The sequence below is a fragment of the Sminthopsis crassicaudata genome, chromosome 3 (assembly GCF_048593235.1).
Source record: "Sminthopsis crassicaudata isolate SCR6 chromosome 3, ASM4859323v1, whole genome shotgun sequence".
Lineage (NCBI taxonomy): Eukaryota > Metazoa > Chordata > Mammalia > Dasyuromorphia > Dasyuridae > Sminthopsis > Sminthopsis crassicaudata.
Genome location: NC_133619.1, coordinates 529,854,883 through 529,873,506, shown reverse-complemented (window position 1 = coordinate 529,873,506; position 18,624 = coordinate 529,854,883). Strand labels below are relative to the sequence as shown.

The 18,624-nt window shown below is 30.9% G+C and overlaps 1 protein-coding gene across 2 annotated transcripts in view; it reads right to left on the bottom strand.

The window, feature by feature from the left end:
• Window positions 1–18,624, bottom strand: part of CWF19L2 (CWF19 like cell cycle control factor 2) — a 114,546-nt gene that overhangs the window by 42,296 nt on the left and 53,626 nt on the right. For both annotated transcript variants that reach the window (XM_074304355.1, XM_074304356.1), the window contains exons 11-12: window positions 17,041–17,157; window positions 14,031–14,168 (exon numbers count right to left, since the gene is read on the bottom strand). In XM_074304355.1, the coding sequence (XP_074160456.1) occupies window positions 14,031–14,168; window positions 17,041–17,157 (255 nt within the window). The remainder of the gene's footprint in view (window positions 1–14,030; window positions 14,169–17,040; window positions 17,158–18,624) is intronic.

Here is an 18,624-nt window from a genome sequence, read left to right as displayed (position 1 = left end):
TGGACAGAAACAACTACACCCAGAGAAGGAACACTGGGAACTGAATGTAAAATATTAGCACTACTGTCTATCTATCCAGGTTATTTATACCTTCGGAATCCAATACTTAACATGCAACAAGAAAATTGGATTTACACACATATATTGTATCTAGGTTATACTATAACACATGTAAAATGTATGGGATTGCCTGTCATCTAGGGGAGGGAGTGGAGGGAGGGAGGGGAAAATTTGGAAAAATGAATACAAGGGATAATGTTATAAAAAAATTACTCATGCATATATACTGTCAAAAAATTTATAATTATAAAATTAATAAAAATAAAATAAGAGGGTTACCTCTACTAGAAGAATAAAATTTTCCAAAAATTGTCATATTAACTTTAATTGTAGCAAAAGGTTCTAAGATGGGATGTATACATTGAGTAAACATTAAAATTATAATGAAAAATTAAAAAAAAAAAAAGAAGAAAGTTGCCATATACAATAAATATTTTACATAACATTTAGAAACAAATTAGGTGTCCACAGATTGGGGAATGACAAAACAAATTATGTAATGTATTATTACTGGGCTATAAGAAATTATGTATGGAATGACTACAAAGAAGCATGGAAAGATATGCATGAACTGATGCAGTGAATTAAGCAAAGCCAAAAAAAAATAATATATATCATGATGACAACAATGCAAATATTACCCACACACACACACACACACACACACAATGGATATTGCAAAATTATAAAGAATAATTGTGACTCAAAAGAAAAGGTATGAAAGGCCGTCCCTAATCCACCCCTTTCCTGGTACAAAGAGAGGGCCAAAGAAATTTTATAGTCATGGGGACAACATGCTCCTAACTCCTGTGAAGTGGAAAGATAACTATAGATGCTTAATAAAATGTAGTGGTTGATAAAACAATCTGAGGTGGAGTTTATCTTATTTATTTTTGCATTTTCTCCAATACTTAACATTTCATAAATATTAAGTAATTAATAAATATTTGGTGAAATCTTTTGGTCAAGCTTATGCATACCATGCCATTATGACTGCCTCTGTAACTTCATCTCCCTTTTAATATTTTCTTGTCCAACTTTAATTAAAATATACTCAATGTGAAACACAATATATTTGGGAGATATTCTGTGGCAATTATAACTTTCTGGAACAGTGCAAAATCTTATAGAACAGGGTTCACATTTTTAAGTAGCTTTTAATTAAGAAAAAAATCAAATCAAAAGCATGCATATTTCTCGTGATTTCAGAATACTAGTAATCTTGATTACAAAGACTGACTTTGAATGACATTAAAAGCTCTAATAAAAAACTTTAAATTTCTACTTTTTGCTGTAAAAACTTTGACATGCAATGCTATTAATAATGTATTAATATTTTTTCAGTAGTAACTCTCCTACACTAGCTTTTATAATAAAAACAAAAAGCTTTACATTTTTAAGATAGTCAAAGTATATGAAGTCCTTCCATAACAACAAATGAAACTGAAGTTGTTGATTTCATTTATTTTAATCCAGGGAATACGAAGTTATTCTCAACCTATACATTTTTAATCAAATATCTTTGTCATTTGTAGTACAAAGTTTATGACAGTACTTGCGTGGCATATTATAGTGAGAAATGAACCCAAGAAAAAGATATATTTATTTACCAACCAAAGGAAGATGCATTATATAGTTTTATTTGTGTAATGCCAGAGAAACTGAGAAAAGACAGAAATTAGGGAGTTTAAAAATTTTAATAGATGAAAATTTGGTCTAGCAGCTAAACAAGACCCATGTTTGACCCCCAGATGGATGAATGGGACTCTTGTCTCAAAGCATCCAGCAACGAGCAAGTAATTCCAGAAACTTTTATAGGACTCCCGCTATCAGGGAAACAAAGGCAAGGAAGAAGCAGAGCACTAGATGAGTAGAAATTTCAGAAGGACTATAACTTTTTAATTCTGACAGGTTGGGGGTCTAGAAGATGGTCTAGCAGGAGACAGGAAGTTTGGTCTCAGGAGATACCTGAGTATTTGAGATAAGCCATCACGAGTTTTATGACTCTTTAGAATGTCAGAGTGACCAGAACTCTGCAGCCCTAAATATCTCAGTCCTAATGGCCAGGAAGGAGGGGGTTGCCACCAGAGAAAATGAAGCAGAACAATTCGGGAAACAGGCAGGGAAACTGAGGTATTATAATTTAGGGAAACTGAGGCAGGGAAACTAAAGCATAACATTTGAAAAGGTATTAAGAATCAACAGAAAGACACTGTGAGGTCAAGAAAACCTGGATTCAAATCCTAACTCTGACATATTCTAGTTATGTGAAATAAGTTAGATCACCTAAATTCTCAGGGCTTTAGGCATCTAACATTAGTTTAGCAAAGTAGCACAGTGTATAAAAGGGGAAAGAATTTCCACAAAAACTCCAGTGACCCAAACCAAAACAATGTAAGATTTGACCTTATAAATAGGAGTAGACAACCATCTAACTGATTTAATTATAAAGGTGCAGAAGGCCAGAAGGCCAAAAAGCCCACAAGTTCCACCACACCATATATACTCATTCCTCATCAGGCCAAAATTCTACCTCTTTATAATTTCTTTTTCCCTTTTAGCCATTATGATGCCTTGATCCATACTGAAATGAACAGAATCCCTGGCAGGAGGGATACCTGGCAAACTCCACCTACTTCAAAATTTTATCTAGGAATGATACTGCTCAGGATTAACAACAACTATCTTGTTTATAATGATAAAATTCAATTATAAGCAACTCAGTATTCAATATTGTCCATTATTGCAGGTTGAGTCAAAGCCTTTAAATCATTATGATAAAAGTATGAAAAACAAGACAGTTATCTTAAAGCAAAGAGAAATTTGATCTCATGGATAGAATTTAAATCTGGTGAGAAGAGACCCATACATAGGTATGGATCTGGAAAGGTTCTGTAAAAGTTCCGGAAAGGTGTCTTATTCAAATGAAACAAGATTATTGTTTGTCCTTTGTTCTTGAAGAGGACCATGTAATCAGGGAGGTAGACACCATAACATAAAAGTAAATTGAATTTAAATGAAGGAGAACTGTGTAAAGTCATCATTCTCATTTACTCCTTCAGAGTCAGCTGAGTACAGTGGCAAGATATAGATCAGGGTTAATAGAGATGGTCCTGGACATCTTGGCCCTAGGCCAAGATCCACTAGGTCATTGGTTGGGCTCAGACTGACTTACAATGAATATAAATAGCAATTGTCTCAGTTTTGGCCAGAAACCCCTCAGAGTCTTTCCTTCACAGATTGTTTTTTTTGTTTGTTTGTTTGTTTGTTTTTAACTAGGTAAAAGAGGCTACTCTCAGTCTTATTTATTATCTAGTCCTAGTCACTGTTTAGGTGCTGCTTCAATCAAACTGAGAAAAATGAAAAGAGAAATTAAAAAGAGGAGGTAGATTCTTGTATTTCAAGAAAGTAAGTTCTAATGTAGGGAATTATTAAGAACAACAGGAGAGAGGTATAGAAGAAAGAATCTAAGTGAAGATAATGAAGATACTAACATAAGATATTTTCAATGAAATGCTCTACAGATCATAGTCATAAATGTATAGATACCCTTAAGAAACTGGGAAGGAAGAGAATTCTGGCAAAGAATGAAAAAAGTAGTGATGTGGGAACTTCAGCTATCCAGGTATCATCTATAGTTCTTTCTTCGGTCTCTCTTACAAAGAATTGTATGAATATCTAATTACAAAGGTGTTAATATGAATGTTGTTTCAGATTTTTTATGTCTAAAAATTTGATAGCTTTCATAAGGTAAATTTGAATTTAATACATTTATCCATTTACTAACAGATAAATTATTATCTGAGTTGAAACTTATAAGGTCTTGATTTGACTAAGTAATAATTCATCCTTGAAAAGGTAAAGGAAACAACAAGAATGAATTTTATTCTATATGTAATTCTTCATGGAAGGGACGAAATAGTTGATTGCTGAAAATGATATGAACATTTTGGAGACTAACCAAAGGAAAAAAAAATGGAGTATACAAACTCTAAAATAGTTGAGTTTGACTTTGAATACTAGCAAAGTTCTACAATGTTTTACTAAAAGAATAATTAGTATCTAGAACAGGAAGTGATGATTCAAAGAGACAACATGGCTTCAGCAAGAACAATCTTACTTCAATTTTTGATCAATCTCTACAAGTTTATTGAGGATAAACATTACTTCATTTGTCTTTATAACCACAACACCTAGAACTGGGTCTTACACTGAGTAGGAGCCTTATACATCCAAGTTTAACTCCCACCCCCCAACTTGCCAGCTTCTTTATATTATCTTCCTTCATTAAATTATAAGTTTCTTTAGAGAAGGAACTGTTTCTTTATCTTATTTGTATGCCCATCACGTGGCACAGAGCAGATATTTAATAAATGTTTAGTGAATTAAATCGCTCAATAACTATGGTTTCACCAAATGAAGGTCTAAAAAAGGCCCTTTACTTTCTTGCTATCATTCCTATGTCAGATATTAAATCTTGATCTAACCCCATGAAACACAAACTCTTAGATGACATACTTTCTCCTAAAAACTTATCTCATGATAAATCATACATTTCTGTCATACTAAAACATCAGCAGATCTCTGATTGGTATATCATAATTTTAACTATTGATGTATCATGTAGAAAATTAAAAAAAAAAAAACTCCTTATCAAAATCCCACTTCATTGAAAACATGGCAATTTGTAAGGGTTTCTTTAGCTTCTGGGTGATTTCAGTCACATATGTTGATTTTAAACTTATTATCATTTTCATAGGCAATTCTAGAAACAGGAATATATTCTTTGAAATCTATAAGCAGACTTATATAAGAATGACTCACTTTTACATAGAGGATATTTCTTTTGAAAAAGAACCCACATCAATTTGGCCCAGCAACACTGATGCTATGACATAAAGATCAGAAAAGCACAAAATGTTCCTTTTAAAAAAATGGAAGTGGCTCAGTATCCAAATGTAAAACACAGTACACAATCTGTGACCCACCAATGACCCAAATCTTCGAAAAGCTTTCTAATTATACATTTTGATTACATAACGCCACTTACCCACTAATTGGAAATAACCTTTAATACTACTGCCCTTGAAACATGAGATAAATTTATGCTCACAAGGATACTTTATTCTATAATATACCATAAAGCATTTTAAGTTATGACTACCCGAGTCCTTATCTTTTATTAAAGACCATGTTAATATCATTATACATTAAGAGAACAAAGTTATCATTTTCTCACCTTTACCACTTTCTTACTCTACTCATAACCATTCCAAGAAATACTTTTAGCACTTGTTTTTTGAATGAGATTAATGGAAATACAAATTAAGCAGCTTTCCCTAATAAAGTGAACTAGTGAAAACCTAATTGAATAGGGTTAAATTGCTTTGGATTGAAATATACTATGCTAGTACACAATATATTAGTGTGTGTGTGTGTGTGTATATATATATAAATAATGTGTTTGTTTATAGTGTGTGTGTGTGTGTGTGTGTGTGTGTGTGTGTGTATACACTATATACAGACAATATACTATGGATAATACACTAGTTTACACTAGATTGTACTGGCCTTAACTGGGAACAGAGAAGAATGACAAATAATAGAGACCATGGATAATAAAGATGAATGCATTCATCATCTCAGCAATCTAAACATGACACAATCAGCAGTAGAAAGTATTTTAAATTAATTATCTCTATTCAAACCCCAACTTTTCCACTTACTACCTATGTCCTTGGGCAAGTCACTTTAGTTCTAGGGATCTCAATTTCTTTGTATGTAAAATTAGGAAGTACAACTAGTGGATCCCTGAAGCCTAATTTAGTTAAAATTCCATGATCTTATGAGAAAGGTTCATGTTAAAAGAAAAAAATAAATAGAAAAATAGATGGATGAATATCTGAACATGCCCCTCCTTCCTCAGACTCTTGAGAGATATGTCTAATAATTTCTTCATTTTCTAGATATTTTATCTATTTCGGGAACTTGCACACTACTGAACAGCTTTATAAAGGAAGGCATATAGTAATGAATAGAGAAAGGTTCTCATAACCAAAAGACCTGGATTTAAATTTCACCTCTGAAACATTGTAATCATTTGACTGTGAGCAAATCATTTAGCTTCTCAATACTAGAATTAATGCTGATTAACATTAGGACAGGGAGTTTTCTCACTAAGGAGTTACTTAGACTAATCAAATCACAAATCCACATATAAGGATACAAATAATATTCCCAGTCATTAGCATGAGTGATTAAAAGTGAATTGTACCTAATCTTATTATGATTATATATAATTATATATTATATAATATGTAATAGGCATATTACATATATAATTATAATAATATGATTAATATAATTATAAGATTATAGAGAAAAAAGCATTAATAATTTACCTATTTTTAGTAAACAGACAAATGTAGTAAATTCACATTTACTGTCTAGAAAGCTGCCATATTTTTAGACATACAATTATGGAACACAACAATCTATATTAGTATCTTAGTCACTGGAAATTCATTATCTATTATAAAATTTCACAGTTACCAAAACAGAAAATAAAAGGCAATGGTAATTAATTATAAGGAGTCTTTTAAATAATGTGGGAGTCTGAAATTAACACTCAAATACTAGGGATATTCACAATTCCTAGGGAAAAATAAAAGGGTAATTTTACCTGATCTTAAACCTTAATTCAAAAGAAAAAAAAATCAAAATTAATAAGGTATATAGGTAATACCCAGATGTCAGTAGGACTAGGTCAAAATGTAAAAAAAAAAAAAAAAAAAAAAAAACTAATCTAGCTATTCCTAAAGAACATTTCAACAAATAAAACAAAATAATACTGCACCAGAGATTTACTTTTATTTGTAAAAAATCTGTTCAAAATGGAACCAGATCTAGACATTTTCTAAAATGATGGGTTTTTAACATGATCATTTTTTGGACTGGACCTGTGATTTCATTGATATAGGCAATTCCTTTACTAATGCAGATGGATAGCAGCTCTGCAACTAATATGCTTATAAAGTTACTGGGGAGGTGAGAATTTAAGTGACTTGTCCAGCATCACAAAATAAGTATGTATAAAAGGCAGGTCTTGAAAGCAAGTTATACTGACTCTGAGGCTAGGTCTCTAATCTCTATGTGATGACAAGTCTATCTAAAGATAATAATATTGTGGCAATATACTATTCAAATTTAAAATAAATGCATTAACTTATTCAGGTAGTGTCCACATTCAGAAATTTAACAATTTAATAAAAACAAACATTTGTTTAATGTTCTGTGGTTAAAAACAAGGTGATAACATCAGATCTATAATTTAATATCTCCCTAGATTCACACAGGAGATGAATGAAAAAAATCTTATAAAGAAGAAATATTTCCCTAAATTTCATTGCAATAATTTTTCCAAATATGACCCAAAATTTCTGATCTTGAAACACTTATTAGCATTCAAAATTAATCCATCATTAAAATGCTATAAACCATTGGCTGTTAACTATAGTCACAGTCACTCTATGTAAGTTTCTCTTTTCTAACTTTTACATTCTTCAACAGTATATTTTAAAAGCACTTTTAAATGGCTTTAAAAGATTCTATATTAATGTTTCCTGATTAAAAAAAAATAGGATTCAGCTTTTAGAAAAAAGTGTTTGATATATATACATAAATTAAGTTAAAAAGGTTTACTTCTGATAGAAAATAATCAACCTTTAAACATTTTGTAAAAACTCATAAAATGGACTGACATATTAGAAGATGTAAAAACATATATCTTTTACTAAAAGATAAAATAACTAGTTTCCAATTTCTGATGAGATATCTAATTCCTGTGTTTACATTTATACTTTTTTTTATTTAATAATTTCCTTCCAATTTCCCTACATTATACAGCCTTACCCACAGAAAAAACTTTCTATCATTTCAGTAATTAAATGCATGAAGTTACTGCTATTAAAATTTACAAGAATATCCATATAACTCTCAAAGATCTTTGGCAATATTTATATATTAAATCTTAAATGATAAAGTCCAAAGCTTTTTATTCAGAATATATTTTGAGAAATGGGAACAAAGAACAGAGTGATCAACATAAATACTGTACACAAAGAGTTAGTTATATTTAGTCAGCAGTTATTGCTTATTCACTCAGACAATTTCTAAGGTCTCTTCAAAGACTGAATTTATGAAGCTATATAAAAATATATACTCTATAAGAAAAAGAAAATTAGACTTGATAATCAAAAGGTATGGATTCTATTCCTGACTGCCACAAATTATCTCTCTAACCTTGAATAAATTAACTCTCTAGGCCTTGGCTTTCTTACCTTAAAAATGTAAAATTACTTCCATTGCTAAAATTTATTATTTCATGGAAAAAAAAAATTTGTACCATTACTACTGGAAAACAAAGATGAGGAAAAGTAGACATCTCATAATCAAAGTAATACAGTACCGTGAAATTAACAAAGCTAAGTGGCACGTTGGATAAAGCATCATGGAGGATGCTGACCTGCTGACCTCCAGAGACCTAGAGTCAGTAAGACTGATTTTTAATTTGGCCTAAAACACTACCTGTATAAGCCTAGACAAGTCACTTAACCATGTTTGCCTCAGTTTTCTTATGTGTAAAATGAGTAAAGGAAAGACAAGGCAAATACTCTCGTCTCTTTGCCATAAAAATCACAAATGAGGTTATAAAGAGTCAAGATAGTGAAAGATGCTATGTCAAGACATAAACAAAATCAAGCAGAATATAACTGACAGTACCAAATTGATGTTATATCATATTAAAAATGTTTCATATTCAAAAACCATTTACTAAAAAGCCTTCCTTTCCTAAAGCCTAAAGCTTACAAAAAGATGGACAAGGAATGGATAATGTCCTCAAGAAACTTAAAATTCAAAAGATAAAATGCACGCAAATAATATAAAGCAAAAAGTCATAAATATTTTTAGAATAAAAAAGTACTATGAAAGTTTAGCATGGCAGAAATTATTTCTATTTCAGAGCTGAAATGAATTTTTGTTTGAATTGATTCAGTTAAAATCAAATTCAATTAATTCCTTCATTAAAATACCTGTTTTTCTCCCTTTTCTTTCTTTCCCAGAGCTAACAGATCAGAACAAACCACATCCAGAACCTTTTTATCATATTTACCCACCTCAAAGTACCTTGAATCTATTAGGATCCTAATAAGAATATTTATTTTCCCAAATAAGAATGTGAATATTTCATGATCATTTAATCTTTTCCAATCACTCAGATATATTTATCTTTCCTAGTTACTCCCTAATTAATCCCTATATCTATTTTAAAGTTTCTCATTGTGGTCTTTTCATGGCTGATTAAAAGCCTTTCCTTCAATCAGTCTATTCCACTCTCATTATTCCATAAGATTTTAAGTTGCAGGGTGAGGTACATTAGTTGTAAGTTTTCCCTCTCCCAAAGATAAAAGGGGGGAATATAGAGGGGTATGTAGATTAACCAGAATGGATTAAGATGTATAGATTAATGGAAATCAGATAAAGAGTGAGAGAAAGGGTAGAAGAGATTATGAGGAAGGGATTCTGAGGACCAAGGGTATTGGTTCAAAAACAGCAAGGGAAGGTAATGGGTAGAAGTAAAGCAGAGGAGTCAATAGAGATAGAAATAAGAGATATACACATATGTATCTACAAAAGAGATATACACTGATCAGGAATATAATTTATTAGAAAACAGAAGCAGAAACAATAATCACTGATCTCAGCCAAAGTTAAAGCTAAAATAGATTTAATCAAAAGAGAAAAAATAAGGGCAACTACACTGCCAGCCATATAAATCAATTAGACTAGTTAAAATAACTAGACAGCATAAGGTTGGAATATTATTGCAGTATAGAAAATGGTGAGTTGGTGGATTTAGAAAAACATGGAAAGACTTGGACTTATGAAAGACTGATGTTATCCACCTTCAGAAAAACAGCAGACAAACAAGCATAGTATGGCTTTAGATAGATGTATATGTGTATATATGTGTATGATTATAATTGTTTGCCATTATGAGAGAGTAGCCTCATCAATGAGATCACAGATCTATCAAAATGTATTGAACAGTTGATCCAGAAATTAAAGATATAAAGAACACAGTATTTACAAAAGATAACCAAAACACTAAAATTCAACATGTCCAATTACAACACCCAAGTACATCTTCTTTTCATAACGTCCAACAACATCCTCTTCTTATCTAAATGACCCAATATCTACTTTCACAGAAACCAATGAGAATAAAATTAGCAAAAATCTAAGACTTTTACAATGCTATTTGATTTCAATTAAATATCTTACAACAGCCAAACATCCATCTCTTCCAATATACAAGGTGAAAAAGTTCAAATTGTTTGTCTTTCATATAAATTTTGTCATTCAGATTAATTTATTAGATTAATCAACTTAAGATATATTTTAATACCTTAATAAGGAATCACTACAATCTGACTTTGCAATGAATTCTGAGAAGTAATGACAAACTCAGCAAAGGTTTTAAAGCCGTTGGACAGTTAGACCAAATTGTCTTAACTATTTCAGATGATATTAAGCATTTTAATTCATTCTATATTCTCTTTATCATCTTAAAATTTTAGGGAAAAACACAAGCTTGTTGAAACATTACATATTCAAAAAAGTTAATAAAGTGCTAGGGTTAATTATTTGTTTTGCTGAATGAAATAATACCACAAAGCCAGTGTTTACAAAGTAAATGTAAAGTGACTATTGAAATATATAGGAACTGACATAGTTGTCCATATTTTTAACTTTTATACTTCTCTATACCAAGTTCCCTAATTCAAGTTTATCCACCTACTATGTTCATTTTTTAAAATCCCATTTAAACAGAAAATATGCAAGATAAATTTTAAAAAGACATTCAAGAAATTTAAAAAGATATTACTTGTTTCTGTAAAGTTGTAACTCAAAAAAAGGCTTGGGCCAAATATAATTTTTGTCAATCATTATGTTTTCATTTTGGAATTTCAAAAATATATATTTCCTGCACAAATTACATGTTTAGCAAAATTATTAGCATAATACTGATGACCAATTCAGAAATTTGTAGATATAAGAACAATATTTGCTTGAACCCACATCTTCCTGACTCTATGTACAGACAATTCTTTATAGAAATAGGATAGCATAATACTGTCCCTGTGTGGCTATGGATAATTCAACTAATTTCACAGTGCCAAAAAGGTGCCTGTCTCTATAAGCAGTAAGTGTTTACACACAGAGGAATCTCCAGACTGATGGAATTAGACATTTAAAACAAAAATAAAATCATCTCAAGTATTTAATGCAAATAATTTCAAATGAAGACTAGAATGCAATATTTTGTGAAGTTGATGATGGTTTGATTTTGTTCTACTTAATTTCTACTATTTTGTTTGTTCAGCTGAGATAGTATTTCATGCAAATACTTATAATTTATTTGTCAACAAAGTCATGAAGATTTCAAATTTTTTTAATGGGACTCTAATTTTTAGTAGTGTTCTGATTTTAGTAAAGCTGAACAAATAATACAATTTACAGTATAAGGTTTCATTAAAGTAGGCAAATATAAATGATCAAAGCTAGCTGTTACACAGGAAGCTACACAATTAATATTCAAAGAGCATAAAATAACTACTTATTGTGAAAATGTTCTATGGCACAGTAACAAACAGTGGTAGTTATCGATTATAATTAACAGAAAATTAAATGGATCATGAATTAATTCCTTAAGATTTTTTTACTGGTACCTGGTGGATTCTAATAGGCTTACTGAGAAGGCAGTTGAATTCAAGTCCATTTAAAGTGATTATCTTTTTTTATAGAAGGGGAACAAGCATTTATTAAGCATCTAATATGTACCTAGCACCATACTATACACTTTACCAATATCTCATTTGATTTTCATAATAATCCTAGGAGATAGGTGTATTATTATCCTCGTTTTGCAGTCAAAAAAATTAAGGCAAACAATTTAAATAATTGGTCCAAGATCACACAGCTACTAACTGTCTGAGGGTAGATCTGAATGCAGATCTTAACTTTATGCCCAGCGCCCCATTCAATGTATTACCTGGTTGCCTAAAGAATTTAAAGAAAATCTCTTACCTAGCTATACCACCATGTTCTAAGAAGGTCACTATTATATAAACCTTACCATCTTGAAAATTTCCATTATACTTGGTACTCCACCTTATCACTATCCTCTGTTCCTAGGATTGGTGTGTGCAGTCATAAACTCTAAATCTCTATTTAAGAATAAAGTTCAGCTCAGATATCTTTTGATCACTTTTACTGGCATTTCTCTATCATGCTTCCCAATCAGTACCTCCTCTCTCTTGTCTTTTTAAACCTTGCTTATATTTCTTTTCTTTGCTTTTTTTAAATTGTTGAAGCTTTTTATTTTCAAAACACATGCAGTTTTCAATATTTACTCTTGCAAAACTTCATGTTCCAAATTTTTCTCCCTCCTTTCCTCTCACCCCTTCCCCTAGATGGCAAGTAGTCAATATATGCTAAATATATGCAATTCTTCTACACATATTTCCACAATTATGCTATACAAGAAAAAAATCAGATCAAAAAGAAAAAAAAAATGAGGAAGAAAGCAAAAAGCAAGTAAACAACAAAAAGTGAAAATACCATGTTGTGAACTACACACTATGTCCCCTTTCTCTGGGTCTTGCTTTTATTTTTAAGTGTTGTCTTCTCTCATTAGATTACAAGCCTCTTGAAGGTAGGAATTGTCTTTGATTTTTCTATTTACACCTCCAACTCTTATTAGCATTGCATTTGGCACAAAATAGGCACTTTTTTCTATCTCATCTTCAAAAGAGATTTGTTTTACTGAACACCACTTTCAGTTTTCATCCCCCAAATAAACAAAATTTTAAATTATTCTAGATGTCAAATCTATAAACATAAATATCTCATAAAACTATAATAGCTTCTAAATTTAAATCCTTACAGCAACAAAAATAAATGTGCTCTATTTTATTCTTTTACAACTGCCATTTTTCTCAAACACTGAATGCAGGTCTTATAGCTTTAATATTCATACACATTAGGAGGTCTGCATTAGGTAAAGACTTTAATATTTATCTTGAAAAGAGAAAAAAATTACACTCTTTATTCTTCATAATAATCTAATAACATTCCATTGTCTTATTCCAAAAGACTTACTATGGAAAATGTTATCTACATCCAAAGAAAGAACTACAGAATCTGAATGCAGACCAAAGCATACCATTTTCACTTTTTTTTTCCTTTTTTTTTTTTTTTTTTTTGTAGCTTTTCCCTTTTGTCCTATTTCCTCTTCCACAATGCAACTAATGTACAAATATGTCTACATGAGTGCACATGTATAAATTAGCTAAGATTGTTTTTCATATTAGGGAGGGAGATGAGAAGAAGAAAAAATTTGGAACTCAAAATTTTATTTAAAAAAAATGTTGAAAACTATCTTTACATGAGAATTGGAAAAAAAACAAAACACTATTTCAAAAAAAAAAATTCCATTTTATTTTCCTATAATTAGAATTCTCATCATCCTAAATTCCCGAATTCATGACCCAACCCACAATGTTTTTTTCACATCCTATTTTAATGCCAAGAGCTAAAAAATTTAATCATACAGAACAGTAACTCAACTATCTGATTAACAGTAACTTAACTAACTGATAAACAAGGAAAACCAAAGATATAACCAATGTTTGAGGAACTATATAGATGAGCAAAACCAATTCCTCCATGTAATGTAACTTTATATAATTAAAGTCCCAAGGAAATCAATCTCCAAAATATGTTTGCTACTTATGAGGGATTCAGAAAATAGTAAAACAGTCAACAAATAGAAGAGTCTCCAAACTAAGTGATGGATAATCCACAAACTGGGTAGGAATCTGGAAAAAAGGCATGATCATGCTTACCTTTGATGCCATCTTCATGAAAGCTCTATTTTGATCTTCTGCAGTTCCCATCTTTTCATTTTTAACCAAATCCTTTAAGCTTAAGTCATCATCATCATGAAAGTATCTGACTCGTTCCTTATCTATGTGTGTTGTTACCTAAGGTAAAATGAATAATAAACTTGTAAGAACATGAGATTTTTCATATATCAAAATAATGAAATAAAAACCAAATCCAAACATGACTTAACAATTTAATTTAGCATAAATTGATTGCAAATTTTTCTTTTTCTACCCAATATACTTTGTAAAATTTAATAGATAACCCAGGATCACTTTATGATCATTCTATTGGCTGCTACTGACAAGAAATGAAAGAAAGCAATAATAGCTAGCATTTATACATAGAACGTCAAGGTTTGCAAAGTGCTTTACATATATTATCTCATTTGATCTTCACATCAATCTTGTGAGTTAGGTTTTGTTATTATCACCATTTTACAGATGAGGAAAATGTGGTTAAGAAAATATAAATGACCGTTAAATATGTGAGGCAGGATTTTCCTGAATCAAAGTCCCAAATGTTATCTACTGTGCCACCTAGCAGCCTCAATACAATACAGGCAAGTTATCTAATTCTCCAATATTTTCACAATGTTTACGGTTTGTTTTTTTCTCTTTTCAAAAATCTCCTTGAGGTTACAGGATCATATCTCATTCATTGTGTTATGCCTTTCATTATGTAGCACAGTCTTTTGTACTAGAAATATCTGTAGAATTGAAACCAATAAAGTATTCAAATTCAGGATGGTAGCTTTAATAAAAACAATTCACAATGTAAGAAGAGAAAGGAAAAGTTTTTAAAATAAGAATAACAAACAGTATGTAACACTCACTATATATCAGACATTGGGCTAAATATTTTACAATTAACTTATTTGAACCTCAAAACAACCCTGGAAGACAGCTGATATGAGATAAACAGATTAAAGATTAGCTCAGAGTCACACAGTTGGTAAGTATCTGAAAGCTGTATTTAAATTCAGGTCCTTCTGACTGCAGGCCCAAGGCTCTATCCCTTATTGACCTTGCTATCTCTAATCTGTTAACTTTCAGAGTAGATTCCTCCATAGATCTAACTTTCTGTCCCCAAGTTGGACCTTCAAATATTTAGTTTAATGTTTGTAAGATCAGCACAGAATGTGATATGTGAAAGAAACGGCAATATAAAGTAAATGATTTGGGGAGTAATGAATTTGTTTAGCTTGCTCTATTCAAATAGGTTATTTGGATATAACTATTTTGCAAAAGAAATGCTTAAATTAATATTTTAGAGTTCAGTTTCTTAAAAACAAACCTATTACTTGTAATTCAATTTCCTTCTTCACAATACCATGCATATCTGGGCCAAACATTAGGAATTTAATAAACATTTGTTAGTAATCATATGATAACAAAGATTTTAAAGTATTTACAAGTAATTCTGTTTTCTTTGACCATTAAACATGTTATAAATAATATTGAAAATCATTTGAAAATTGTAAGATATCTTTATTTTATTCAAATGTGACAGGAGATGGAGAATAGCATTTATATGATAAGCTATCTCATCATTCAATTGAATCTGCTCTCTCCAAAATTATCTGGGATCTCTTAATTGCCAAAGGGAATAGTCTTTTTTCAATACTCTTCTTTCTTGACCTCTATGCAGCTTTTGACACTGTAAATCACCATTTTCTGCTTGATATTCTTTCTCTTTTCTATAATTTTCATAACAATCTCTTTGTTCTGCCTTCCACCTGCATGACCATTCTTTCTCACTTTCTCTTCGCAGGACCTTCATCCAGCTCACACCTGCTAATAATGGGCATCACCTCAAGATCTGTTCGCAACTTTATATTCTCCCACTCTTAACATTTTTTTAAATGCTTTCATTGAGTCCTATGGAATCAATTATCTTCTCTGCACAGATAATTCTCAGATACATAACTCAGATACATTTATCCACCTCTAACCTCATTCCAGATCTCCAATCTCATATCTTCTTCTGTCTCACAGGCATGTTCGAGAGACATCTTAAACTCAACACAATTAAAAGTGAATTCATTATCTTTCCCCTTAATTTCTCCCATCTTACAAACTTCCCTATGACTCTAGAGGGCACCACCATTCTCTTACGCACCCAAGTTTGCAGTCTAAATATCATCCCCAACTTTCATCTGCTTTTTTCTATTCCCTATATGCAATTGTCAATTCCTATTGATTCTACCTTCCCAATATCTCTCATAAATGCCTCTCTCCTCACAATGCCATAATGCTAGGGGCCCTCATCACATCATACCTGGACTACTGCAATAGCCTACTAACTGGTTTTTCTGTCTGTAAAAATCATTAATTAAGACACTCCATTATACAGAGAATTGCAAAACTTCTCCTACTAATACATAGTCTGTGCAGTACCTAAAATCAAGTGATTAAAATAGATGAGTTATGAGATAAATTTTTCTTTTCTTTAATACATTTAATAACTACATTAATAATCTTATGCAATTCATGCTAGTGGTTAAGTTTTTACAATAATTTTTTTAACAGGGGCAGCTAGGTGGCGCAGTGGATAGAGCACCAGCCCTGAATTCAGGAGAACCCTAGTTCAAATATGATGTCAGACACTTAACACTTCCTAGCTGTGTGACCCTGGGCAAATCACTTAACCCGAGCTTCAGGAAAAAAAAAAAATTTAACAAACATATTTGACAAAAAAAGCCAAAAATTCCTTAAGTAGTTTTCTTTTTTTGTTTACATTTAAATAATACCTCTATAAATCATCAGAAAAGAGAAATGTTCCCTACTTTAAAAAATTTTTTTATTAATTTCTAGTATAAACATTTGAAAGTTTCCTTTAAAAAAGAAAAGAAAAGAAAAGAAAAAAGTTCCATGGCAACAAATATTTCACACTAAATCTGATGAAAAAATTAACCCTTGAACAAACCAAGACTTTTTCTCCCAAGAAAAAGTCTTGTATTAAAATTACCGTCTGCTTTTTCCTTCTTCCTTCCTTGGATTCGCCAGGTGCATTCACAGGCCAAACCCTTCCAGAATGATCTGTTCTGACAAGGACTACCTCTTGTTCTTCCTGCAAGCTTTCACTCTGTTATTAGATATAGAAATAAGTTAAAAAATAAATAAATAAAGGACTGAGAATTTCTTAAAAAAATAAATAAGATTAAGACTGTGCAAATTTTGTGGATTTTCTCACAATGTGCAACTAAAATTTCAAAATGGCAATGAAAGTAGGTAGGTCTTTTATCAATATAAATACAAAATAGGTAGATGGGAGAGAAAAGAAATATAAACTTCATTGTGACATAAAAATATATGCACTAAAATAAAAAGTCTGAAAAATTTGATTTATACTTTATTCATTTACCAAATATAAAACACTTACCAGACATTGTATATGAGTTTTTGTCATTCTTCTCTGAAACTAATATTTTTGCAAATTATTTTTAAAATTAAACCAAAGGAACAATGGCATCAAAGGATCAAAACTAAAAAACTCTGATGATAACCCAAGTAAATTGTCAACACAGAATTATGTAGAAAACAATAGTAAATAAACTACATTTCTGGCTCTCCTCCTCTACTCACTCTCTTCTAGGTTCCTTAATAGATATTTCCTAAAGTTCTATAATAAACTCTCTTTTCCTTTCCCACTACACTCTCTCTTAGCAAACTCATTCATGTCCATGTTTTAATCACCTGTGAATGATATTCAGATTTACATTTCCAGCCCTTACTTCTCTTCTAAATTATAAGTTATTAGTTCTAACAAGCTACATGGCATTCCCAAGTATATTTCTAATGGTCACTTCAAATTCAACTTATACATAAATTAAACTCACTATCTTTTCTCAAAAATCAGCTCTTTCTCTACTTACTTCCCCATTTATGTTAATGGCAGCACCATTTTATACAGTTGCCTATATTATAGCCTTTAACTTATCTTTATTTTATCTTCCTAACTTCTCCAACAATACAATTCCAATTCTACAATGTCAATTGCCCTATCTTAATTCTCAGCATCATTACTTTAGACAAATTTTCATTGTCTCCCAACTACACTATTCCAATAAACCTCTTAACATGTTTTCCTGTCTCACTATCTTTCTTCCTTCAATTCATCCTTCCAACTTCTATGAGGCAATTATTACTAAATGACTGCCTTTGATTATGTCATTCCTCTACTGAAAAATCTTCTTGGATGACTTCTTACTACGTAGCAAAGAAAATCCAAAATGCTGATCTGGCATTCAAAAATCTCTTCAATTTGTTTTCATCTACCTTTCTATCATTATCTTCTCCTCTAAGAGTACTGTATAGTGAAACTACAGTGGCCAAAATACCGTAAACTTCTCACATCCACAATTTATTCCTATTGCTATACCTATATAAGCTATGCCTCTATACCTAAAATGTGTTATTTTTTCTATTTGTTAGTTCTTTAAAACCTAACTGAAATACAACATTCTATTTTCATCCTTCCTAATGCTAATCACCTTTCCTAGAAAACTCATACTGGTACTTTGTTCTGAATATTTCTAATTCATTTGTATTA